Source organism: Pantherophis guttatus, chromosome 2 (assembly GCF_059756535.1).
Source record: "Pantherophis guttatus breed Tessera chromosome 2, ASM5975653v1, whole genome shotgun sequence".
Lineage (NCBI taxonomy): Eukaryota > Metazoa > Chordata > Lepidosauria > Squamata > Colubridae > Pantherophis > Pantherophis guttatus.
In genome coordinates, this window is record NC_142064.1 from 138,648,676 (window position 1) to 138,674,190 (window position 25,515).

At 41.8% G+C, this 25,515-nt stretch overlaps 1 protein-coding gene and 3 non-coding genes across 4 annotated transcripts; all 4 read right to left on the bottom strand.

The window, feature by feature from the left end:
- Positions 1–3,884: 3,884 nt before the first annotated feature.
- Positions 3,885–4,048, bottom strand: LOC117663154 (U1 spliceosomal RNA). The gene has a single exon (XR_004590638.2). It is a non-coding gene; the product is annotated as a U1 spliceosomal RNA (small nuclear RNA).
- Positions 4,049–17,691: 13,643 nt separating this feature from the next.
- Positions 17,692–25,206, bottom strand: ATP5F1B (ATP synthase F1 subunit beta). Its single transcript, XM_034412397.3, has 10 exons — positions 25,054–25,206; positions 22,946–23,128; positions 22,216–22,390; positions 21,627–21,748; positions 21,185–21,369; positions 20,547–20,705; positions 20,256–20,378; positions 19,814–20,026; positions 19,378–19,579; positions 17,692–17,923 (listed from the first exon to the last, which is right to left on the bottom strand). Exons 1-10 carry the CDS (start codon positions 25,184–25,186, stop codon positions 17,826–17,828), a joined length of 1,593 nt encoding a protein of 530 aa, XP_034268288.1. The 5' UTR covers positions 25,187–25,206; the 3' UTR covers positions 17,692–17,825.
- Positions 21,435–21,507, bottom strand: LOC117663149 (small nucleolar RNA SNORD59). Its single transcript, XR_004590632.1, has one exon. It is a non-coding gene; the product is annotated as a small nucleolar RNA SNORD59 (small nucleolar RNA).
- Positions 22,832–22,903, bottom strand: LOC117663150 (small nucleolar RNA SNORD59). Its single transcript, XR_004590634.2, has one exon. It is a non-coding gene; the product is annotated as a small nucleolar RNA SNORD59 (small nucleolar RNA).
- Positions 25,207–25,515: the final 309 nt, after the last annotated feature.

The following is a 25,515-nucleotide window of genomic DNA, read 5'->3' on the forward strand; positions in this document are numbered from 1 at the left end:
CTTATATACCGCTTCACAGTGCTTTACAGCCATCTCTAAGTGGTTTACAGAGTCAGCCTATTGCCCCCAACAATCTGGCTCCTCATCTGGGTCCTCATCCTTGGAAGGATGGAAGGCTGAGTCAACCTTGAGCTGGTGGGACTTGAACTGCCAAACTGCTGGCAATTAGCAGTCAGCAGAAATAGCCTCCAGTACTGCACTCTAACCACTGCGCCACCTTCTTGCTCTCATTTTTGTGCTTTTGTAGCTGCCTCTTAACTACAATGGTTAAATGGTTGGAAAGTCAATTTCCTACCATTTCAAGTAATCGGATGGAATCTGATAGCACTTTTTCCAGCTAACAAATTGTATTCAAAAACATAAGCTTTTTTGAACTGCAGTGTCAAATGAAGAAAGCTTTAATCTTTTGATAACATTTGTTGATCAGAAAAGGTACTCCCAGGTTTCTGATTTTTTTGCTACCATAAACTAATGTGGCTCTACCATTGTCAACCATTTTGAGACAACTAATTCATTCAAACTGTAGCCTAATTCCTAAAATAGACTTCATGGTTTAAATGTAGGAGAACCTCAAAAACTTCTCCAAATCGAAGAAAATTCCCACCTCCAATTTTGGCTTTGTTTTAATAAGTCATACATGGTTCTGCCCAGGGGTGAAATCCAGCAGGTTCTGACAGGTTCTGGAGAACTGGTAGTGGAACTTTTGAGCAGTTCAGAGAACCGGTAGCAGAAATTTTGAGTAGTTCGGAGAACCAGCAAATACCACCTCTGGCTGGCCCCAGAGTGGGATGGGAATGGAGATTTTGCAATATCCTTCCCCCAGGAGTAGGGTGGAAATGGGGATTTTGCAGTATCCTTCCCCTGGAGTGGGGTGGGAATGGAGATTTTGCAGTATCCTTCCCCTGCCATGCCCATCAAGCCACGCCCACAGAACCGGTAGTAAAAAAAATTGGATTTCACCACTGGTTCTCCTACTTTGCATAATTGCTCAGCCTTCTGCATCTCTTGGTACCTTTCCAAAATTACAGGTAGCAACTGTGACCCCAAATTGCTCAATGCTATGTCTAAGTGAATTCTGAAGTGTGAAGGATTTCCTTTCATTTCCTGTGTCAGTTCCAGAGAAGGTTCCATTTTGGTGAGAGCCCCTCCCTCCCAAAAAAGTTACTGAATCGGTGCTATTCAGGAAACCTTACTTCCCAGTTCCTATCCTGTAAAGACAAGTCCCCAGTTGCTCAGTGGTGAAGAAATGATACTGCACATGCTCAGATGCACCCTTGGGTCCTGTAATATTACTGATATATTCTGTGCAGAGACCTGTCCTAGAAAATTATCTTGAAATCTTGCAATATGCAATCTTAACTTGAATTGAGCAATCTTCCTTAGATGCTCCATTATTAGGAACAGATTCGCCTCTACATGTTCCTTTCTTCTGCTTTAAAGGGAATCATGCCTGGGTTGGAGATTTCACTTCAGGTAATGCAGTGTTCTCCCCGGGTAGGTAATTAAGTGCTTGGTGAGCATGTAATATTATACACGCTAATAAGGTTTGAAATTGCCAGTTTGAGCAGAAATGGGGGAAAAAGCTGTGAATCTCAGGGGAGGCAAGGTAAGATAGCTGGGGCAATGTTAAAACAGCAGTCCGATTGCTGCAGGGCAGATGGTAAAAGGCACTTAGGTGTGTTATCTTGCAAAGACCTGGGCAATGCAAATTGCTAGTATCACTCAGGAAAGCTGTCTAGGTTTTGTTAAATTGCAAAGAATACATACTGTCTCTTTCCATCCTGATTTCTGCTTACATTAGCCATTCAGACTAGAATCTGGCTGTAGTGCTGTACTTTTCAATGTGTAGTAAGGTTAAATGGCCATCATTCCATTTTCTCACTCTTCAGTTCCAACCTGACCATCAAGTAATGGCTTAGATGGGACAGGAAGTGATGGCGTGATTCTGGTATATAAAAATTTCATCTCATTGACTAGAAGCTTCATCAGATTTTCAGTATTACCATTAGATGGCCAGGATAATGTAAAGATACTGTTAGTGTCCACCCTACTGTCCCCCCGTTAGCTGTGGTGATTTCTAGTGTTGTGGCTCCGTTGCCTGAGCCTGGGCTATCGACAGATGCAGACTCTGAGAGTGAGGGAGAGGAGTTGGCAAGGCCTCCCTCTCCAGGACCCTCCTCTCTGGCAATGCCTCCGGAGGACACCGAAGGCCAAAAGATAGGCTCAGAGCCAAGCACGTCCCCGCAGCCACAGGTGGACAGCGACGAAGAAGATAAGTGCTGGCTGGACCCTCAGCAGAGGCACAGGGAGAAGCGTGCGCAGCAGAGGGGAAGGCGTGCCAGAGATTAGCTGAGTCACTGGACCACACCCCACAGGGTATAAATGTGGGTGTGGTGACCGGTTCAGTTTGTGACGAGCAAAAACTGGAAATAATCCATTATCTCTGCGTTACTGGACTTTGCCTGCTTTATCGGACTGCATTTGGATTAATCCTTGTATTGTTGAAACTCTGCCTATTTTATCGGAATGCTTGCAGTCTAATCTTTGTTTTGTGTGAGTAAAGTCTGAATTGGCAGCTAGCCATTGGGTTGCTGCCAGCTTTATCTTCAAAGAGTTTTGTCGTGTGGCTTATTAACTCCGGGCCGTCTGTGGGGGGGTGTGTGTGCTACGGGGACAGAACATCTAGCTTAGCATTGGACTATCCTGGGTTTATGTTGAGGAATTCAGTGGCCTTCCAGAGACTGCCAATCAGGGGTGGCTCAAAGGTTAATGTTTACTATGATGACTATGGTCTTTTTTCAAGTGGTAACTAATGTTGCAAGATTCCCATTGAATATGCTATGCCATTTGTTTGGTGTTAATGGTCTGAGTGGAGGAGCTTTCTGCAAATCTTGTTGCCATAGGCAAAGTTGATTTTAATCTGACAAACACTACAGATCTCTGCAGGAATGGTGGAGTGGTTAATCAGTGTAGAATCCTAATTAATTTGGTCAACCTGTAGAATAGAAATATTGATTAGGTGGGGTGACAATGCTATCAAGTCTGCTCAACATACCTTTCGGTCAGAATACTATCAAAAGGCTTCTTTAAAAAAGGATTTACATTTACTACTGTAGTTTCCCTTATTAATGTAATAATAGCATCCTTCCAACTGTCAGGCACAGAGCTTTGCACATACATTAAACAAGTTGCACACCACTTGATTAGCAAAGTAGATTAATTTTTTACCATTTCTTTTGTAACGTAAACCAAAACTTTACTGGTGTCCAACATTTTCACAGTATTTACAATTTCCCTTTTTTCATCTTTTTTTCCAGAACACTAGCATTTAGGGCATTTGTTTCAATTTCATTCTGTGACACTGTAGAAATTTTTAAAATTCCAGCATTCATTTATTTAATTTTAATCTCAAATAATTTCTCCACTTATATTTTTAATCCTTTTTTTTTTTTGCAATTTATCTTTTAATATTTATGCCACCTCTCCTCTAGAATTCTCATGCAGCCATGCAAGGAAGGAATAAAGCATCAGAATAAACTAAAGATCAAAGAACTGAAAAAGAACAGTAGATAATCCAATCAAGATACATTTCTTTCCATCTGAAATACCCAGCAACCCAGCCTCTTCTCTCCCCCCACCCCAAATCATAATCCCTTCCCCTTGGTTGACAAAGATGCTGTAAAGTCTTCCTGCGTTTATTTTTTCACTTCCCAAATAAGTATACATTTAAATCTGCTACTTTCAACTCCCAGTGGAAATCCTATTTGATAAGGATAGCTTATAAAATCAGTAAACAAATACTGGAAAAGATTGTACTGGGATAACAAATGAAACAACATGCACAAGAAACCAAGATCTCTTTTCTGTCTTTGAACAAGCAAGATCAGGGGAAAGCGCGAACGCAGTCCCCCACTACCACAAATTATGCAGTCAAGTTTCCCACATTTGGGGAAATTGCAGGGGTCAGCACACCCAGAGTGCAATGGATGAGCCTCACCCTGGGAAAACCACCTTCATGATCATGGTGTCTCCTCTGCCAGGTAAGTATGAGCTAGGGATGCATGGCTGCCTCCTTGCCCCTCCTTGCCTCTGCCCTCAACCCCATGGTGACTTTGCCCAAAGATTTCCAGCTAGCCTGCGAAGGCTCAGCTGAGATCTTGCCTCTCCCCAGTTTGCTTGCCCAGAGTGTTGGGTACTTTGCCAGCTCTGATTTGCACCCAATTTTTGATCCCACAATTCCTTCGCATGCAATCATTTGCATATCTATCTGCATCCTTTTGCAGTTGACACGCCTCTGACATGTAAGTAGACTTTCTATTTTTCTCTATATTTTTCTATATTTCTCTATATTTTATATATTTCTCTATATATTCTCTCTATTTTTCTATTTTCTATTTTTAATCCTTTTCACTGCACCGAATAGGATTCTTTTTTCATATTTCAAACTTCTTCTTTTCACATTTCTATCCAATTCGCTCTGCATTTACCCAGCTTTTTAAAACTTTAACTGTTCCTTGCTCAGTGGTGGGTTGCTACTGGTTTGCACCGGATCGGGCGAACCAGTAGCGGTGGCGGCAGGAGGCTCTGCCCACCCGCCCGGATGCTTCTATGCATGCGCAGAAGCACCGTGCACGCACGCATGTACGAGCAGACCGGTAGCGACGGGATTTGGAACCCGCCCCTGTCCTTGCTCTCTCTAATTACATTTGCAACTGTATTTTTTTCTATACCTATTATAGAATATCTTTCTCTCAGCTCTCTTTACAGCTATCATTCTCTTGAATATATTTTGTGTCATCCACAGGTTCTTCCACTTCAAAATACCACCCAGTTTTGCATGCATTCCAAAAATGGAACTCAAGATGCTTCTGTAGTACTTTGTAGAATTACTTTTTTTTACTCTGTTTCAAGTAGTTTCTACATTCTCTTTCCTTACGTCTACTTTGCGTTCATTCTTTATGGATATTATCCTCTAACGTGTCTTCATACAGGAATCACGTCTGCACCCTGCAAGTTATTCTATTTTCATTTCTTTCACTTGTTCCCTTTTCTTCAATGTCCATTTCCTCTCAAGATTATTTCTTGATGCAATGAAAAAAAAAATGTCCCCCAGTCAGAATTCTCATCACACTCATCACTATCATTAAGTGTTGTACCTTATGATTCTTGATGAACGTATCTTTTATGTACACTGAGAGCGAATGCACCAAGACAAATTCCTTGTGTGTCCAATCACACTTGGTCAATAAAGAATTCTATTCTATTCTATTCTATTCTATTCTATTCTATTCTATTCTATTCTATTCTATTCTATTCTATTCTATTCTATTCTATTCTATTCTATTCTATTCTATTCTATTCTATTCTTTTTATAACTGAATCAATCTTTCGTCATAAACCATGATATTAACCATGCTATTACATACCTTTGCCATGTGTACCTACGGTATGAACCAACTTAACTTTTTCTGGTTATTTAGAAGCAGAAAACAATACCCTAATCAGGTATACCAAAGACAAAACCACACTCCCACCAATACTGGCAGGACAAGCTACTGTATATAAACAGGAAGAAAACCCCACAGTCATTAGCACTGATGATGTTACCTAGTTGGGTAATGAAATGTCTGCAAGCAAACAACCAAGCTGAGAGAGCACTAAGGACCTCTCAGTTAAAGCAAACCTTTATTTCTAAGCAGATACTTATCACTCACCATTTTCATTAATTCTTAGGTCTCCAAATGGCTCAATCACTTTTTCTGCTCTCTCGCCCATTCCCATCTACTCATGTCATCTAACTATATTTTCAGGATCACATATATTTAGAACACACTGCATTCCCTCCCTAACTCATTCTTATTTAGTGGTAACTATTCATTAGAGCACATCATGTGACTATCACCATCCTATGGATTTCTACTTTCATATACAATTGCAACAATCGTGATGACTTTCAGACTGACATTTTAGTTCTTTCATTCATAATTAAACAATTTCCCTTTATTCATTAGTTGTACGCCACACAATCTGGCTGCGTTCATTCAGATCAATTACACCGCTCCCCTTTCTCTTAGCTTCACAGACGTGAATATGTTTTTTGTTTCTCTTCTGTAATTTCATATGTTAATTCATATTCTTTACCATTTAATCCTCTTCCATTCCTAGCCACACTGTTCCATATGCTGTGATTGGGCCCACCATGAATCATTCTGGTTTTGATCAAGTGAAGCTTTCACATAGGCTGGTAACTCAGTCCCTTCTAAACAGAGTTGTCATTCTATATCACACACAATATTATCTACTAACAGAGAATACAGAATAACAGAGTTGAAAGGGACCTTAGAGCAGTGGTGGGTTCCTTCCGGTTCCGCCCGGTTCCACCAAGCCAGTAACGGTGATGATATAAGGTCACCGAACTGGTTCTGCCCTCCCGCCCCCCCCCCACCCAGTCCCTGCGTTATTCTTACCTTTTATTTGGCCCCACCCCCAATCTATTGCTGCCTCCTGAGTCCCAGCTGATGGCTAGAGGGAAAAAAACTGTTTAAACTCTTGCCGCGGGGCTTCAAAGGACCGCCCTACAGCTGATCAGTGTTAAAAGAAAACAAATGAGTAGACTGGTGCCTGCAAAAATACGTGAGTAGATCGGTGCCTGCAAAAGTAAATGGGTAGATTGGTACAGCCTGGTAGACCAGTACCTCTGCTAAATCCTAAATAATTGTCACATGACCATCAAGCCACGCCCACAAAATAAGCCACACCCACAGAACCGGTAGTAAAAAAAATTTAGAACCCACCCCTGCCTTAGAGGTGGTCTTGTAGGAGACAGAGGGGTCAGTTTGGCCACATTTTGACTAGAATGCCACAAGTGGAAACTAAGCTGTTTTCCCCAGCATCCTTATGCTATATTATACAAGTTAGGCTAATAATTATCTTACAATAAATATATTGTTGCCCACAGCCCATTAATTAAGGAGCACATGGAGTGTACAGAAACATTCTCAGCATGCAAGTGTGGTTTGCGGTTTTCTCTATATATGCCATGTACAGAACACATTCAGAATTCAAGTGTAATTTACTCAGTAAACTATGGTTAAACAAATCATGAGTCAGGATGCTGCATAAATGCAGCCATTATATCAAGTGCAATTTCCCAACACCCACATATAATAGCATTTTTTTTTCATTTCTGATTTGAAATATCATAAAAGCGACTGAATTGTGTCCTGTGAAAATTATTATGTATAAAATCAGACACACATTTCAGATATTCAACAGAGATCTAGCTATAAAAATACTGAATGTCCCACTCTTCATGTTGTTGTTCTTATCGAATAGATGTAGGTTAAAAACAAACAGGGACAAATCAGATTGAATCATCCCCACTTCTCCCAAATTTGGGTTACAGTAGGAGAAGAAGAATTAAAGTTGCCTCTACTTATCTCTGTGCTTTTTTGATCTAGAACAAGGGTGTCAAACTCAAGGCCCATGTCCCACATCTGGCCTGCAATGTGATCAGATCTGGCCTGTGGGGCTGTCCTGGTTTACCCAATGCGAAGAGGAAAGATCAGGCCAGCATGGCTTTAGCCCAGTTTACCCAATGAAAAGAGGAAACATGCCAACAGTTTGGGGAGTGGCGTCAAGCTAGCCATGCCCTCCTAGTTGACCTCCCCAGCCCCCCCAGGTCAACCACAGCCCTGATGTGACCCTCAATGAAATTGAGTTTGACACCCCTGATCTAGAAGTTCCTTCCATATGTACATACACTAAATTACATTTTAGTAAGGAAAGGAAAAATATAGCTGCAAGCAACATCCTAATATATGATTTAACTCTTAGGTGTGTCTCCTAAACCTTCATATCAGAAGTAGAATTTTAAGGCCACAGTTTCCCAACAAATCAACAAAATGGGATTTTCTTGCATCAGCTTTGGGATAAAGGAGAAATTAGTCCCCCCCCCCCCCCCCCCCCCGATTCCACTGAGGAAGCAAAGGAGGGAAGTTCCATAGTCCTGTTGTGATCTAGGTTTCCTGAGTAGTAGTCCCAAAAACCTCTTTTATTGAGTCCCAATTAGTTGCAAAAAGTCCTTCGGGAGAAGTCGTTCGGGAATAATCACCAACCTTTATCTCCCTTGACATGCTGCCAAAGACCTACTTGGCAAAGCCGCACGGAGTCCAGAATCAAACAGAGATGCCGACTGGGAACAGAATTAACAACGTTGCTTTCCTGCAAAGGGCCTACATGCTTTTGCTCCTCTTTTAAGCCTTATGGCAGGGGCCAATCATCTCCAGGCCTTACTCCCGAGTTGTCCCTTTAGTTTTAACTGTTCTTGCCTTCTGGCAGCTCTGCGCATGCGCGCGCTAGGAACAGGCTCCTCCTGTTCCTCTGCCTCTCTGATGTCCAAGTCTGGAGGCTCCGGAGTCCGCACATAACTCCCAGATGGCCCTGGCCCCATCTCTGCTTCCGATGCAAAGCCCTCGTCTGAGCCTTCCCCAGACTCCAGGACTGGCCCATGTTCCTCCCCAGCCTCCTCACTGTCCAACTCCGCTGCCAGCTCCGCAGGCTGCTGGCAGACCACAAGTTCTGCTTGCTTATCTATCTATCTATCTATCTATCTATCTATCTATCTATCTATCTATCTATCATCTATCTATCTATCTATCTATCATCTATCTATCATCATCTATCTATCATCTATCTATATCTATCTACCTATCTATCTATCTACCTATCTATCTATCATCTATCTATCTATCTATCTATCTATCTATCTATCTATCTATCTATCTATCTATCTTTTATGCCCCCCATCTTGTCAAGCAACTCTAGGCCGCTTACAGCTGGCTATTCAGTAAAAATATCATATAAAACATTAGAACAAAAAATACCATAGATTTAAAATTCAGTTGACGAAGATGGAGACTAAGGGAGCAAAATGTACATGGGGAAGGAGGTGGGGTCTGTCTAATCCATTAACCACCTCCAAGATATCACCTCCCCATTGGGGCCCCAGGCCAACTGCCACAGCCAGGTCTTCAAGTCCTTTCCAAAGGCCAAAATGGAAGGTGTGGATCTCATTTGGAGAGGCATAATGTTTCAGAGGGCGGGCACCATGGCAGAAAAGGCTCTTCTCCTGGACTTCACCAGCCAAAATTCCTTGGCCCACAGGATCTGCAGCATGCCTCTTCTGCTGGCTTGGGGGGACGGGGTCAGGGCGGGCAGGCTAATCTCATCAAGTTGAGGAGGTTCCTCAGATAACTTGGACCCATGCCATGAAGGGCTTTGAAGCTGATAACCAACACCTTGAAATGGATCCAAACTGGCAACCAGTGCAGCTTGCAGAAACTGGAGGGAAGGGGTTTAAAGCTATTGAGACACCCCTTGTCCTCCGTTATAATTATAACGAAAGGAAGCAAAACGCAGGATGCTGCCTTATTAGAGAGAATCTCAGAGAAAACAACAACTCCCTCCGCTGTCCTACACCAAATAGTTTCATCGGTCACGGGTACATATTGTCTCCAATTGTCATGCCTTCCATTATTTTACTGAATTATACTGATCGGGATAGGGAAGTTCTAAGGACCAAAATCCCCAAGGGACAAACAGTAACGAACTGGAGGAATATAAATAAAGGGAATGTGCGTCAATTCTGACATACTGTTCAGAGCTAGCATCCTTTTCGTTTCTTCTTCCTCCTCCTCCTCCTCTCTGGCATTTCCTCACTGACAAGGAGGGGGGGGGAAGAGTAATTAACAGAGGATGCTTTCTCTTATTCTTCTAGTGTTCAGCAGAGAAGATTTCAGAAACTGGAGGTGGAAGGGGGGGGGGAAGAAAAAGAAAAGACAGATTCGCTTTTTCTGTTGCTGCTGCATTGAAGACAGCGCACCCTGACCTCTCCCCACGGATGGGAATGACGCAGGCCGCCTCATCTTGCTAATTAAAGGGGAGTGGAGGCGGAAGAGAACCACGTGGCACCCCGCAGCTCTGCCTGTAATAAGCCAGGATTTCACAGAGACTAGGCAGAACTGTAGGTTGAGGGCTGCCCTGGCGGTTAGCTGGTACCCTAGCAACTCCCTAAAAGGAAGAAGGAAGAAGAGCTGCAGAAATGTTCCAAAGAACAGGAATGAGCAAAAGAGATAAAGCGGATGTTGCATCTGATGATCGGTGGCTGTATCCATATCAAGACAGCATGGAACAACAATCCCAGGGTCTTATGTTTTTGCCCGATGAGATTGTGTGCGTTTGCCGCACACAACCAGGCCAGCCCAACCAGCACTCTCACATTATCCACGTCAAAATTTGCACCAATCAGACCATTTTGAGAAGGGCAGTTGCTTGCAGTTAGTTGCGGGGTGAACTAATCTGCTCTGCAGAGAAAGGCAAAAGGAGGCAGGCATTTAGGCTGCTGTTTTAAACAGAATCAGAGCTGTCTAATGCAGTGCAGTATCGCCTACTGTTAAGAGCAGCAGCTCTCCAGGGAGAGGGAGGGTGGGAGGAAGAGAGAGGGAGGGAGAGGCAGAGGAAGGGAGGGACGGAGAGAGTGGGGGAGGGAAAGATGCATTTCTAACATTGTACATTTAGAAGTTTATAGAATATGGCTTTCCATCCTATTTAATAATGCATGAGTTTACGGTCACCTCACCAGCTTCTTTTGTGATGGGTTGAGAACAGACAAAAAGAAGTATTTCTTCAGGAGAGGCATAATTTAATTGTGGCAGTTTTCATTAAGTCAGCTTGCTTTCAAAAATTATTAGATCAAATGAAGAAATACGTGGCTATTCACATTTACAAATCTCAGTAAGCAAATGGGATTTATCTGATCTAGACAACCGGATGCTGGAGACCACCTCGCGGAAGAGAACTGTCACGTTTCTTTCTTGACATTTGGGTGCCTCAGGGAGGTAAAAAAAAAAAAAAAATCAGAATGGTCATAACTGGCAGTAAAGTGATATAGAAAGCTCGAACATGTTGCTGATGTGAATGACTGTCCAGATTTTTGCAGTGTGTGTGTGTCTGTGTGTGTATATATATACACACACACACAGTAGACCTACCTGTGGTTAGAAGCATAGGTCCCAACAGTGCAGAAGTCTCCAAATGAAAAGCCTTGATTGTAAAAAAGATTGTTTTATTTAAAAAAGATAAGACTCCTGTCTTTCTTCAAAAAAAAGAAAAAGTGTGAGCAGCCTATGTCGTCTCAGAACCATTTTGTACCGTTCAAGGAACACCTAGATTCACCCACTCTGTTTTTTCACTAAAAAGACAACATTTAGCTGTCTTTTAAGCCTTCACAATACTTAACATGCATTTAACCCTTCCACCCCCTTAGGGGAAGAGATATATTTGTCCCTGGTTACTTCAATAATGCAATCAATTGACATAACTCACTGCTGTTGGTCCTGGAAGGGCTCTCTCTATAGGACCAAAGCCAGAGTGAGGTCATATGGATCAGGACATTATTGTACATGTGGTGCAATTGGGAAGGGGGAAGAGAGCAGAAAGGGGAGTTGGGGGAATGATGGGGAAATTGAAGAAAGGGAGGGACGGCAAAATGGGTTTTGAGGCGGTTCCTTGCTGGACACCCATGCTGGTATTTGCAGGAAGTAAATGGTTTTTATATCTGAAATTGTAGAAATCTTGTATGTACAAGGTCCTGCATATTTGTTACTTTTTATTGTTTGGGTTTTGTTTTTTTAAAAAATGTGATGACGCTTTATCCTGTATTCCAAGGATCACAAAAAACGATGCTTAATCCTGTTTCATCAGTGGAAATAGTTATGCTTCCAGCAAGCTGGCATTACTACATTGAAATACTGTAAATACCCTGCTGGTGAACGATGCCAGACCCAAGGCAAGAAACAGTGAGCCAGCCATGGGTGTTTTATCTTTGAGCCTCAGCATAGGCTCCGTATAGCCTGAAGACATATGTTGGCACTCTCTTTGGAAGTAATGTCAACAATTTTTCTCAAAGAAGTTGATGGGGGGTGGCACCCTCCCACCCGCATGAAAGTGTTAGTATTCAATGTGGTGTATTCAGCTCTATCATGTATATATAAAGGCTAACCAGAGGAAATACTCATCTGATATCCTGGGAGTGCTTATGTCATTCTTCAGACTCACAAAGCAAGGAGCGGTGATGTTGGAGATTCCAGAAAAAGGAACTTGGCAGGATAAGGGAGCAGCTTGCATTCCATTTTCCTCTTGAACTCCCGTGTGAATTTGCGTCCACTCCTGGCACTTAACAGAAAGCCTGTATCCTTCCTACAAGATCCAGCTCTATTTTCCCTCTCCTGAGGGCACCAGGAAGACCATCCCATATGCATAAGCAAAGACGGGAAAGTGTCATTTTGCTCTAAAAGTCTAATTTCTTGGACTTTTTCTGTCTCCATCTCCCCCACCTGCCTTGCACTAAGGAAACACAGCATCTTGGCTAAATGTTTCTTTTCAGCAATTGCTCTATTGTATCTCCTCCCTTTTTTACTCAAAGAAAGTGCAATTAAATGCCAAGCATCCTTCATATGCAGATGAAAACCTTTTGTTCTCCTCTACAGTGACTGGTGAAACAAAAGGAGAGGGTTTTTTGTTTTTTTTTTTTACAAATCCATCAGGAGGATGTCAGGACACAGTAAGCTATCTCCACACATCCGAGTCTTTCATGACCCCACACTTCCAAAGGGAAGGCCATTCTCACTTATTCTTTTTCAAAGGTGAGGAGCTGTGATGTACGAGTAAACTACGTATCGTTGACTCAGTTGTGGTTTACACCATTCACCCAATTGCTGGGCTCAGTACAACACAACCTACTATCTGCTAGTCGTGCAAGCTGAGATGTTGCAACACAGTTTAAACAAAGCAGATTGTAGCCTGGTGCGTTGCATGGTTTTCAAACCCAATGGGCTTTTCTACCTAGTTTTTCTTTTGGCAGCCACTCAAGGATTGCTACTCTTTATGGCTCACTTTCTTATCGATCAAGTCTCCTTTGAGTTCCTCTTCTGGTTAAGTTCACCGACCTATTGATAGTTTTCCCAACAGACTTGCAGTAGTGGTTTATTGTCATCCTTTTCAGGCAATCCCTTAATCTACAATTCTGAAATCTCCTATCCAAATATTAATCAATATTAATCCCACTTGGCTTTCTAGCTCAGCCAAGGTCAGCTACTTGATCATAATCATTATTCCAGGGGTAGAGATGAAAGTTCAAGTCAGAACTGCAGTTCCCAGAAGCCCTAGCATCATGGACCATAGTGATGTCAAATTATACTTCAGCAACATTGCACAGAATTCCCTTTTCCTGCTTTATCCCACATTCAATGGCAACTACCAGGAATACCCACCTGCTTACATCACTACTTTGACATCCTCACTAGTAAGTTGTACTGTAGTTGATGTTCTTATGCCCCAGGCCACACAATGTGTAAAAGATAACATGTTGATATGATGTAAAAAATACAATGCCTGTCACCTATCTTTGTTGATTATCTAGGATCTAGCTCAGTGGTTCTCAACCTTCCTAATGCCACGACCCTTTAATACAGTTCCTCATGTTGTGGTGACCCCCAACCATAAAATTATTCCTAAGACCATTGAAAATATGTGTTTTCTGATGGTCTTAGGCGACCCCTGTGAAAGGGTTGTTCAACCCCCAAAGGGGTCGCGACCCACAGGTTGAGAACCACTGCTCTAGCTGAACAGCTCTTCTAGAGTGATTATTTAGCATCTTGCAAAGCCCCTTTTTTATTTAGGTTCATTTTGGCTGTAAGAAAGGACAAAAGAGATGCAGAGCCTGGAACAGGGCTGTCAAACTCGTGGTGTGCGGGCTGGATGCATCATGCGCTGGCCACACCCATGCCCGGTTTAGTGAAGGGGGAAAAAGTCCCAATACATCATGTGATGCTGCCGTGACAACGCGAGTTTGACACCCTGGCCTAGAATGTACTAAAAGAAAACTGGATCCTTTCCAGGACAAATAGGTTGCAAAGGAAGCCATTGCGATGTGTACAAGCAAATTCTGCTGCTGGAGTATGTAAAATTGCAAGATTAATGTGGTTAGATCTGCTATGCCAGTAGTGCCAAGTAGAATCCTATTGGGTGTGTTTCATGGGAAAAGGGTGGTCCCAAAGGATTGACTGACCTATACTGGAGTTGATTTTTGATTTAAGTCAATTGCAGATAACCTGTCCCATCTACCTGATCCTAGTCAGGAAATTAGCTACTGTTGTAGTTAGACACAAAGGTGACCATCAAGGTGCACTGCATGAAACATTAGGATTTCAGCAGGTCACATGGCATCAAAAATATTTCAAAACTTGGCAAATGGATAAGTTTATACGGCAAGAGGAAAAAACAAATTAGATATAAATTACTGCAAGATACTCAAGGAAGAGGTTTGGGTTTACTAGATTTGAAATAGTACTTCGATGCTTGCTGTTTGGCTGGCTTAAAGAATGGGTCTCTTCAAAATAAGTTACTTGATTTGGAGGGCCATGAACTAAGATTTGGACGAAATGCTTACTTATGATACAAGGTTAAAATAAATGTTTCAACAACCACTTTGTTAGACATGCCATCCTAAGGGTTTGGAATAAATTAAGGCATTGCACCAGGAAGCTTTTTGTAGAAAAGAAAGGATGGCAAGGTTAGACTGGTGGACCTATGGTCTAATAATTTTTCAATCAAGGTGAACCTACCTCCAAATTTAAAGAAGAGTTGGAATCAGAAGTATGAAAGAATGAATACATGAAACATTGTATGATTCAATGGGCAAAGAATTTTGGATATGATGCTTGAACTATTGGAAAATATGAGGACAAAGGGTTTAAAATTTCCATTAAATTATAATTTAAAAGAAAATTTTTATAAGATGATGTGCCAATGGTATTTAACACTGGATAAATGGTCAAAAATGTATAAAGGTATTTGAAAGGCATGCTGGAAATGTAAATGTAAAGGAATCTTTTATCATCTTTGGTGGACTTATGACAAAGCAAAAAAATACTGCAGTAGGATTCGCATCTTAATACCCAAGTGTCTCAAAGTGAATATAAAGGTAAAATCAAATTTGCCTCTTAGGCTTAATAGACAAAGAACTTGAAAAAAAATGAAATTTTGATGTTATACAGTGGTACCCTAATATTCATCATTAATTGGTTCTGGGAGGCGAGAGTACCAAAACCGATGAATACCAAATAAAATTTTCCCGTAAGGAATAATGTAGTGAGTCACAAGGCAGCTGATACAAGTTCTAGCTTGTGCACTGAATATCAAACGATGAGTACCAGGATGAATTTTTTACGTCAAAATGCATCGAGTACTAATGAGTCACAAAGCAGTTGAGTACCAAGGTACCACTGTATATACTGAAAGTAGCAAGAATGCTCTATGCATGAAAATAGAAAGATACTTTAATTCTACTGATTGCAAAAACTGATGGGAGTTAGCAGAGATAAATTGCCTGTTTTAATTAAAGAATACACCTAGCTTTGTTTCCCTTTGGAAACTGCTTCTAACTTTGTGCTCGAGGTGGGAAAAAAATGAAATAGGGTTTTCCTGGTAAGTTTGTTATAGAAACGGTTAATATATATTACTATATAAATTTAAAAATTGAGGCTGTATATTATCTTATTCTACTGCACTAAAGGGTTAGAAGTCAGTGTTTTTCTTTTTTTCTTACTTTTCCATTATTTTCGTATTTTTTGTTTTATATTTTGGTAAATTAATAAAAAAAATTAAAAGGCAAAATGGGAAATGATAGCATGTCAAGGTATCAAAAATAAAATAATATTTCCAATTATTAAATATATAGTTTTTAAATTCTCAAAAAATATAAATTACAAAATGTAAGGCCTGGTATAATATCCCATATATGGCATTTAATTAAGTACTGGACAGTTCTGCATTATAGAATAATTTCTTTTTTAAAAAATAGAAAAGGCAGTCCTACAGCAAGTATGCATGCTTTAAGGTTAATTTTAGCATAATCCTAAACTGAAAGAAATGGACAATTCTACTTCCCTTGAGTGGAATATCCCATGCTTCACACATTGCGTGGTTTGATCAGTTTAACCAAAACTAATCAGGTATAGAATACATCAAATCCAACATAGGATTCACAACTGCCCTGCACCATAACACAAGCTCGGTTTACTAGAAATTTCTCATCTATATGTGATTTTGTTATAATTGTTCCCAATGTTTATTATAACTTTTGCCATGGATCTTTTGTCAATTCTAATTGCAGCAGGGTAGACATGTATAGCACATAACTATCAGGTCTCAATTTTGCAGGACACAATCTACGTTTGATAAGACTTCTCAACCATAAAACGACGCTCTGAAAAAATCTTTTTCTAATAAAAGCCCTACTTGCTTTAGATCTCTTCACTGCAACTAACCTCTGCCAAATTGACTTGTTTTGTGTTTTTGAAAAGGTATCAGGAGATTCTGTAACCCAACACTGCCAGACATAAACAGAGCAATAAGCTTGAGAAATTGATACTAGAGCAATTACTTATCCCTTGAGCCTTAGCCGATTAATCCCAATTACTTTCATTTTACAGCAAGTTATCGATTTCTATCCTTTCTTTGAGCATCAAGGCATAACGCCTTTAAAATGAGTGTCTAATGACAAATTGAATATACATGGCAACCACATCAAGGTTAATGTTGCCCAGTCTCCTTATAGCAGGCAAAGGAAAAGGGAACTGCTGTCCCACTCCCTTCCAAAAGGAAACCTCAATAGCCATGGTAGGCAAGGGAGGGAGAAACACATCTCTCTGTGTGGTGTAGGAGTTAGATAACGAGATTCAGGAGGAAGTTGCTTAAAAAGTACTTAAAAACCAAAGCTAACTCAAGATTGAAAAAGCCAAAAGGATACTACCTCTTTTAAACAACTTGTTGCATATCAGTGGGATCTTCTTTTTAGGTTTATGTAGTTAAGTTTTGTTAACCTTACATATTACTGAACTGGGAGTCACACAATACATTAAACCAAAACCAAATAGGCAGTGTTGTGACTTGATACAAAGTTGTGGAAACACAGAGGGTTTGTGTGTCAATCAATCTTTAGATTCTGTTTTAGGATTAAGACATTAGCAACATTTGAGCATTCTTTCAATAATGGTCTATTCAAAGACTTATGCAGCCAAAATCTTCCCATTCCAACCTTCCATGTTGTATCCATTCAATTGCATTAGAGAACATGGCACTTACTTGACCAAGCCTGGGTGAAGCTGCCTACAAAAAACTGAAGTGTGTTTTGGAATTCATAGCAAACATGCCTGTTCTGGGAGATCAAAATTTAAATGCACACTATCTAGAATATGCAGAGGCATTTCTGGACTGCTGTCCAAGGAATCTCAGCCTGCATGAATGGCTGGCTGTAGGCCAGCATATTAACTATGCTAATCTGCTTTATTTGGCAAAAGCTTAGGAGAAGAGGAAAGAATCAGTAAGTGCCAGCATTTAATGATCTTTACAGTGTAGAAGAATTTTCTGCATCAATCCAGTTCACATCAATTATCTCTGTGGAATATTCTGGGCAATCACCACATTGGAATTAAGAAACACAACATTGCTTTCCAATATGGTCAGCGAGAATGCCTTATTCTTGGTCAGTGAACCCAGAATCAACAAATTTGGTCTGCTTCAAAGCTATAGCTTCTCTTTGTGCTGCAACAGTACCATTAACTACTTCTATAATCGCACCAGATGGTTTATTGGAAACTTTTAAATATTTTCAAGATATTTCCAAGAGTTTCAAGAACTGTGAGGTGAGACAAAGTGAACCACTGGACATTTGAAAACATACAAGATTTGCCTCAAAGGTAAACTCATGAGTGTTCTTCAGCTAACTTATCAGCCTTGGCCACGGCTTCCTCAATGGGCCCCACCATATAGAAAGCCTGTTCTGGGAGATGATCATATTCTCCTGCAGAAACAAAGTCAAAAACTGGAATCAGTAAAATTGTTAAGAAGAAACAGATCACAACTACATGCCCTTTTTGCCCATTCTATCAACATCTAAATAACAAATAGTAACTGAGCACCATGGTTTAACTGTACAGATAGCCCTTCCTTAATGATGGTAACTGGGAATGGAATTTCCATCGCTAAGTGATGTGACTATAAAGCACAATGTTATGTGACCACATCCCAGGGGTGGGTTCTAAAATTTGTTACTTCTGGTTCTGTGCGTGTGGCTTAATTTGTGGGCGTGGCTTGGGGGGGGAATGTGACTGGGTGGGCGTGGCCAACTTTCTTTTTTTTTACTTTTAAAAGCATTTTTTCTACAACCTTAAGAGGTTGTAGAAAAAATGCTTTTAAAAACCTCTGACGATCCCAGCTGAGCCGCACAATCATCAGAGGCTTTTTTTTTTTTTTTTTAACTTTTAAAAGCATTTTTTTCAGCTGAAGAGGTTGTAGAAAAAAATGCTTTTAAAAGTGTTTAAAAAAAAAAAAAAGCCTCTGATGAGGTGGGCTGGGTGAGTGGCGACCGGGCTGGGCCGGTTCGGGGGGGGGGTGGCCAGCCAATGTTATTACCGGTTCTCCGAACTACTAGAAATTTTTACTACTGGTTCTTGCAAACAGGTGCGAACCGAGAGCAACCCACCACTGCCACATCCCTTAATGGGAAACCCAGTAGTTCCTACTTCCATCATTGTGAAGATTTGTCAGTCATTAAATGAGGACCACTTCACAACCTTTTGCCAGTTTCCAATAGTAAAACTGCCTGCAAGTCCCAGGCAGTTTGCAAGCAGTTTGGTGGACACGTGACTCTGTGGCAAGGCAGAGCATGGTGAGGTTGGGGATGGCTGCTGTGGGCATGTGTGCACAGGGCACAGTACAAGATTCTTGGGACCTTGTACTCCTTAGCTGGGCTCCTCAGGAGAAAAAGCATCAACAGCAACTTGAGATGACCTTCTTTGCCACCTTTCCCCAATTGACTTTGCTCGTGGGAAGCTGGCTGGGAAGGTCACAAATAGTGATCACATGACTGCAAGATGCTGCAACCATCATTAATTGCAAATTGGCTGCCAAGTGCCTGCATCATAATCACGTCCTTAGACGTTCAATGACCAGTCACTTGTTCAGCACTGTCATAATTTCAAACTCTCACTGAACAGGGGTTGTTAATTGAGGACTACCTGTAATTATTTGTAGTTTCATTACAGAAGGCTATTTTCCTAGATTTGAATGGAAAAATATTGACAGTAATCACTAGACGATTACTTGGAAAAATGCCTACATTACATCTGAAAAGCAATTAAGATTGTAGTGCAGTAGATACCCTGTGACTAGAATAGGGAAAATGAGCAATGAGAAAAGATGGCAACAAGACGGCCATCAGCTTCAGGGGGTTTCAGTTCCAGTTGCCATACGTACCTATCAGAATCTGTTGGAATCCTTTGATTGTTTCTTTCAGAGGCACCAGTTTGCCTGCATGACCAGTAAAGACCTCAGCCACCTGGAAGGGCTGGGACAAAAATCTCTGGATCTTACGGGCACGTGCCACTGTCAGCTTATCCTCTTCAGATAATTCATCCATACCCAAAATAGCGATAATGTCTTGGAGGGACTTGTAGTCCTAGAGAGGAAACCTGCAGGTGAGTTGAGACAGCAAGGGCACCATGGAGTGGATCAAGCCACTTGCCACCCTATCTATATTCTACCTCTTCCAAGCAGCTTTGCTGCTGGTTTGCAGTATCACACTTGCTATAAAAATGTATTAATATTCTACATGCACAATGAAAAAGAATACAAAAAGTATTCACTAATTCATAAGTTAGAATTCATGGTTTTCACCCCACCCCCCATTCACCTGCAAGATCTTTTGCACCCCACGGGCCACATCATAATGCTCCTGTCCCACAATATTAGGATCCATGATACGTGAAGTAGAGTCCAGAGGATCTACAGCTGGGTAAATGCCCAGCTCTGCAATGGCACGAGACAGCACAGTGGTGGCATCCAAGTGGGCAAATGTGGTCGCGGGAGCTGGATCTGTCAAGTCATCAGCTGGTACATAGATGGCCTTGGGAAAAAGAAAATTTACTACATTAACAGTCCAGTTGCATTGACAGTTTTAATGCTAACCATCAGCAGCTTTGTGTAGCTATTTATATAACAGGGGAGCAATTCCATCAGATCCCATAGGGAATGGAGATGAAAATAGAATTGCCTTCCAGAAATGAGACAGTAACATAGTAGACCCTGAATTGGTCCACAATATAATTGGAGAAACAACATTTATAGCAAATTACCTGCACAGAGGTGATAGATCCTTTTCTCGTTGTTGTGATCCTCTCCTGCATGGTACCCATATCAGTAGCCAAAGTAGGTTGGTAACCCACAGCCGAGGGGATTCTACCCAGCAAGGCGGATACCTGGAAGAGAAGATTAAAATCTTCTGCAGTTGCCAAGGTTGCTTCTTTTACGATACAGAAAGTCTCAGACAATGCATCTATGCTTCCCCTGCCCACAATTTGGGAAGATCCCAATCTTAATATTATTAAACTGTTCTCCTTTGACTGACAAGTTAGTTTAAAGCTTACTTCAGATCCAGCCTGTGTGAAACGGAAGATGTTATCAATGAAGAGCAGCACATCTTGACCCTCCTGGTCTCTGAAATATTCAGCAACAGTCAAGCCTGTCAAAGCAACTCTGGCACGAGCACCAGGCGGCTCATTCATCTGCCCATAAACGAGAGCAACCTTTGGGAGAGCAAAGAAACTTAAAATAACACTATGTTAATTGTCCCATTTCATTAGCGTGTGGTTAAAAATTTTCTGCTCCATAGCAATAAATTGGTGTATTATGATACATACCCAGAAATATCCTAGCTGATTTATTATCCTACCAACTCTAATGTCTTTCTGAAACTTAATGGGATTTACTTCTAATAATATACTTTTCTTCCAGCCTATGTAATTCTTTCATAGAGTGACTGTCTAATATTTGTACACTTCATATGTTGTTCAAAATATTCCTGGTGCACTAGAAATTCCTTTAGTCCTTGAAATTTTCTCTGGCATTGTCAACACATGACCCAAGATCAACAGTGGAAATTCAAAACTGCATGCCCTTAAGAATAATTGCCAATTTCTGGTGCAAGCAAGACAGCAGATTAAGCCAACCCATATCGCATTTTTGGAGTTTAGGGTCACAGCTAGATCCTGACTTGTTTGCTCACCTTGGATGTGGTATCCTTCAAGTTGATGACACCAGACTCTATCATTTCATGGTACAAATCATTCCCTTCACGGGTTCTTTCTCCAACACCAGCAAATACTGAGTAGCCACCATGAGCTTTGGCAACGTTATTGATCAGCTCCATGATCAATACAGTTTTGCCTACACCAGCACCACCAAACAGACCTGAAGAAAAAAAGCTGCGTCAGTACCAAAGAATGATTAGGAGCTCCTCTACAATTTCCCATTTTCCTTCTCAGAAGATGAATTGCTTCAGCAATCTCAGAAGAACGAAAGTCATTGAGTTTTGCTCATCAGTGAAGGAAAGACAGCTGACATCAGTTGTATGTAAAACATTGAGACTGCTAATGATTTAAAGTCCATGCTATGGCAAGGAAGCTGCAGAAACACAACTGGTCACCCTTCTACCTCACTTAACTTACCAATTTTACCACCCTTTGCATATGGGGCAAGAAGGTCCACAACTTTAATGCCAGTCACAAGGATTTCCTGTTCAACACTCATTTCCACAAACTCAGGTGCTTCAGCATGAATAGCAGCAAACCTGAAAAAAGTGATTGATCACATGTTAAGTATATCTTTTTCCAAGATGACCAAAATTATACAGTTCCCTAAATGTAGATATATATTTCAGTGTCATATTTCATATTAATGTTGGCATTTTTTTTCCTAATTATCCCTAGTATGGAATATTCTTGTCAACTGCAACTATATAGTAAAACAACATTTTCATTGAACCATCCACTAGGACTCATCTAAGACCATTTTTCCCAGTTAGTTAGATAATTCAGATGCCACATATGTGCAAAATTAAGTTTTCTTGTCCCTTCAAACATTTAGGAAGTGGCATGGAAATCAGTAGGTACACATTTTGTCTCTCCTTTTCCATTTCGCTGACTTTGATTTTGTGATTGAAATATAGTTTTCTAGTGGAGAGAACACCAGGTAAATAAGGCCATCCAAATAATGAATGATGGTTGCCTCACTGTCTTCCCCCAAATTTGTGCTTACTGTTTGGTCTTTATTGGACCTCTTTCATCTATTGGCTCTCCAATCACATTCATGATTCTGCCAAGGGTTTCAGGTCCTACAGGAATTCTGATTGGTGCTCCAGAATCCAAAACCTTTTGGCCTCTCACCAAACCTTCAGTACCATCCATAGCAATGGTACGAACAGTATTCTCACCTGCAATAGAAGAAATATAACAGAAGATGCCTTTACCCTGAAATAATGCTTGAGCAACAGAAATGTACTCGGTCATTTCAAAAGTTATTTTTTACCAATGTGTAAAAATAAAGAATCCAAATAGCTTTTAGGAAAGTTGGTAGAAGGTTGTTTATAAAACAATGTGCCTTTTATTATGTAGGTAATACTAGCTGTAGAGATACACAAAGTTCATGCAGTCAAAAAATTAACAGAAATAATGTTTGCAAAATAATTAACTGGTATTGAATGCCCAGTTAGACATGCAAAATTTTAAGTATTCTTTTATGTGAGAGCTTCGGAGACATACTGAACCTTGAAACATAACAGGAGGCTCATAAAACTTAAGACTGATCCACAATATCAATCAAAAATACTAGCCTACTTGGCCTCAGATCCAAAAGCTTTCTGATTAAAAGACTTCCTTTTCAGTTCATAAATATGACTTCATTATGTTCAGAAGAACGAAAGTCATTTTTATTTATCATCACAAGGAGCATTAACAGAATGAAAGCCAGGTTGATCAATGAAATTTACCTAAATGCTGAGCCACTTCTAGCACCAAGCGTGTATCTCTGCCTTGCACCTCAAGGGCATTGAGGATTGGTGGCAGGGCGTCATCGAACTGGACATCAACCACAGCACCAATGACTGCCACAATATGTCCAGTGGCAACTCCAGCTTTAGCTGCAGGAGATGTTTGTGCAGCATAGTTCCGGCCTACAAAAGAAAATACAACCATCAGCAGGCAAATTAGATGCTTAATTATACATCTTTACAATCAGCAACTTATAAGCACCCCCACTTCCTGAAAAAGGTATAAAATTGAGATTTTCCTCTTTGGAAGATAACTTCAATTGTTTGTAGTTTCATTCCCAGAGTTGTCACAAGTTGGGCAGCATACATTTTATAAATAATTCTGCCAATTATATAAAATCACTTGAAGCAGCAATCTAGTCAGATATATATATATATATTTGGTCAAATACAGAACTCTGGAGGAAAATGAGTCTCAGGTTTTCCATGTTTTGAATGGATTTTATTCTAAGAATACATTAATACCAAGGTTTAAAGAAAAACTTAGAAATAACTTTTATGAGACACCTGTATGAGATATATAGAAGGCCAGGCTTTTGCAGTTGTCATCCAGGAGAGATCAATAACCATATCACTCCCTTGAAGGAACCTTTCCTTATCACAACTGGAATTCTCACAGACCAATCATAGGCTCTGAAAAAATTCAAAATGCAGATGCCTGAATAGCTCCCTGACTCAAGACCACCAAAATTTACTGAAATCATTTCTTCCTCACAAAGCCTGGATTGTTAATACCCCCAGCCAGGTTATGCTAAAGATCCACCCGAACTCATGAAGCCGATGATCATAAAAAGCATGAAACGAGCATTGCTGAAAATTCGTTTTTCTGCTCCTAGCGACCACATAGATCGACCAAGCATGGTTGACTGCTTGCAAAACCTTCCTAAATCCTGTCAGCGCAATTTAAAAACCGTCTCTAGGTGTGCACCATATAAATTCATGGAGGAAGGTTTGTGCCTAGATCTCAGCGGACCAGTGGAAATCCTCTTTTTTTATCCTGCTGCGCTTTTCTTCTTTCCATCTTGGCCACTTGCACCCACAAGAGGAAGGGGATGGCAAACGGCGTGCAGGATGCGAGAGAGCTCCGCAATGCTTCCTCATGCCCTCTAAATGCCGAAAGACGCCATGTTTGTCCTCGGCAAAGGAGCCCATCAAGCAAGCTCAGTGCTCCCAGGTCGTCTTCCTTCCTTCCTCCCTTCCTCGCTCGCTCGCTCGCTCTCTTCCGATGCGGCCTTCATCGTCCCAAGCCGTCTTATTCGGAAGCGGGGGAATATATTGCCACAGCTCCGCCGCCCCCCGCACTGAGGTGCCTTCCCATCCCATGCAGAAAAGGCCAGAAACCATCGTTTTCCATCCGTATTTAACGGGGTGGGCAAAAAAACCGAGGGAGACGATGGTGGCGCAAACCCCCATCCCTGCGGCCGCCGACACGTAAGCAACGACCGGAGGGAGGTTCGGCATCTGGGTTTCTGCAGAGGAAGGGCAACACGGCCGTGCCCGTTATTAGACACCGAATCAAAAACCCCGCGTTCCTGGGGGTTGGTTTCTTTTCCCAGGCCAAACCGCCTGGCTCGACGAAGAGGCGATGAACCCAGCAGAAAACAAGGCAACTGGGCCAAAGCTGGAACTCTTGCTTCTTCCCCTTCCCACCCCCCACCGCCCTCCTTCTCCAAGCGCGGCACCGAAGAGAGACGTTAGCAGCAACCTAACAGTAAGGGACCTTGGAGGTCATCTAGTCCAACCCCCTGCTCACCTGTACTAGGGATTCGAACCGCCGACCTTTCTGACCGACAAGCTCAGCGTTTTTAGCCACCTAGCCAGGTATTATATAGCCGTTATATAAATATATAATATATATATTATGTAGCTATTATACAGCCAGGATTAAAGCCAGCCCTCCCATCCGGGCCGAGCAGCACCCTCGGTGCAGATGCCTTTTGTTCTAGGACCGGAACCCTCCCGAACGGCCGGTCCACTCTCCCCTCCAGCACTAGGCCGCAAGGTGACCCCGCCCTCGAGCTCCCTCTGGTGCTTCGCCCGCCACTTACGGGCCTCGGCGGCAGCGGCAACCGCCCCTCCCCGAAGCCGCAGCAGGTCCTGGAGGGGACTCGGCGCGCCCCGCGCTCCCCTCAGTAAAAAGGAGGCCGAAGAGGCGCAGCAGCGACTCGCGAACCCCAACATGGCTGCCACCCGGCGAAGTGGAAGAGCAGCCCCTACCTCCAACCTAGATCGGCTTCTAAAGGGCTCGCTGAATAAATTCTGGATCCAGATTGGTCAACGGGCTTCATTCTTAGAGTCTAATTGGGTGCCCTCCTGTCACTCACGCGCTTGAGGACTTGCTGATTGGAAAAACTCCCCCTGCTTCGCTCAGGCTTCCAAAGGGCGGAGCTATGGCACATGCTGAGCTCTCCCAATACGAAAATGCTAGCTTCCTGGGCGTGAGCTACTCGCTTCGCTAAGGGCCTCTCGTTATTGGATGGCATCGATGCGCTTCAAAGAAATCCTGCTTA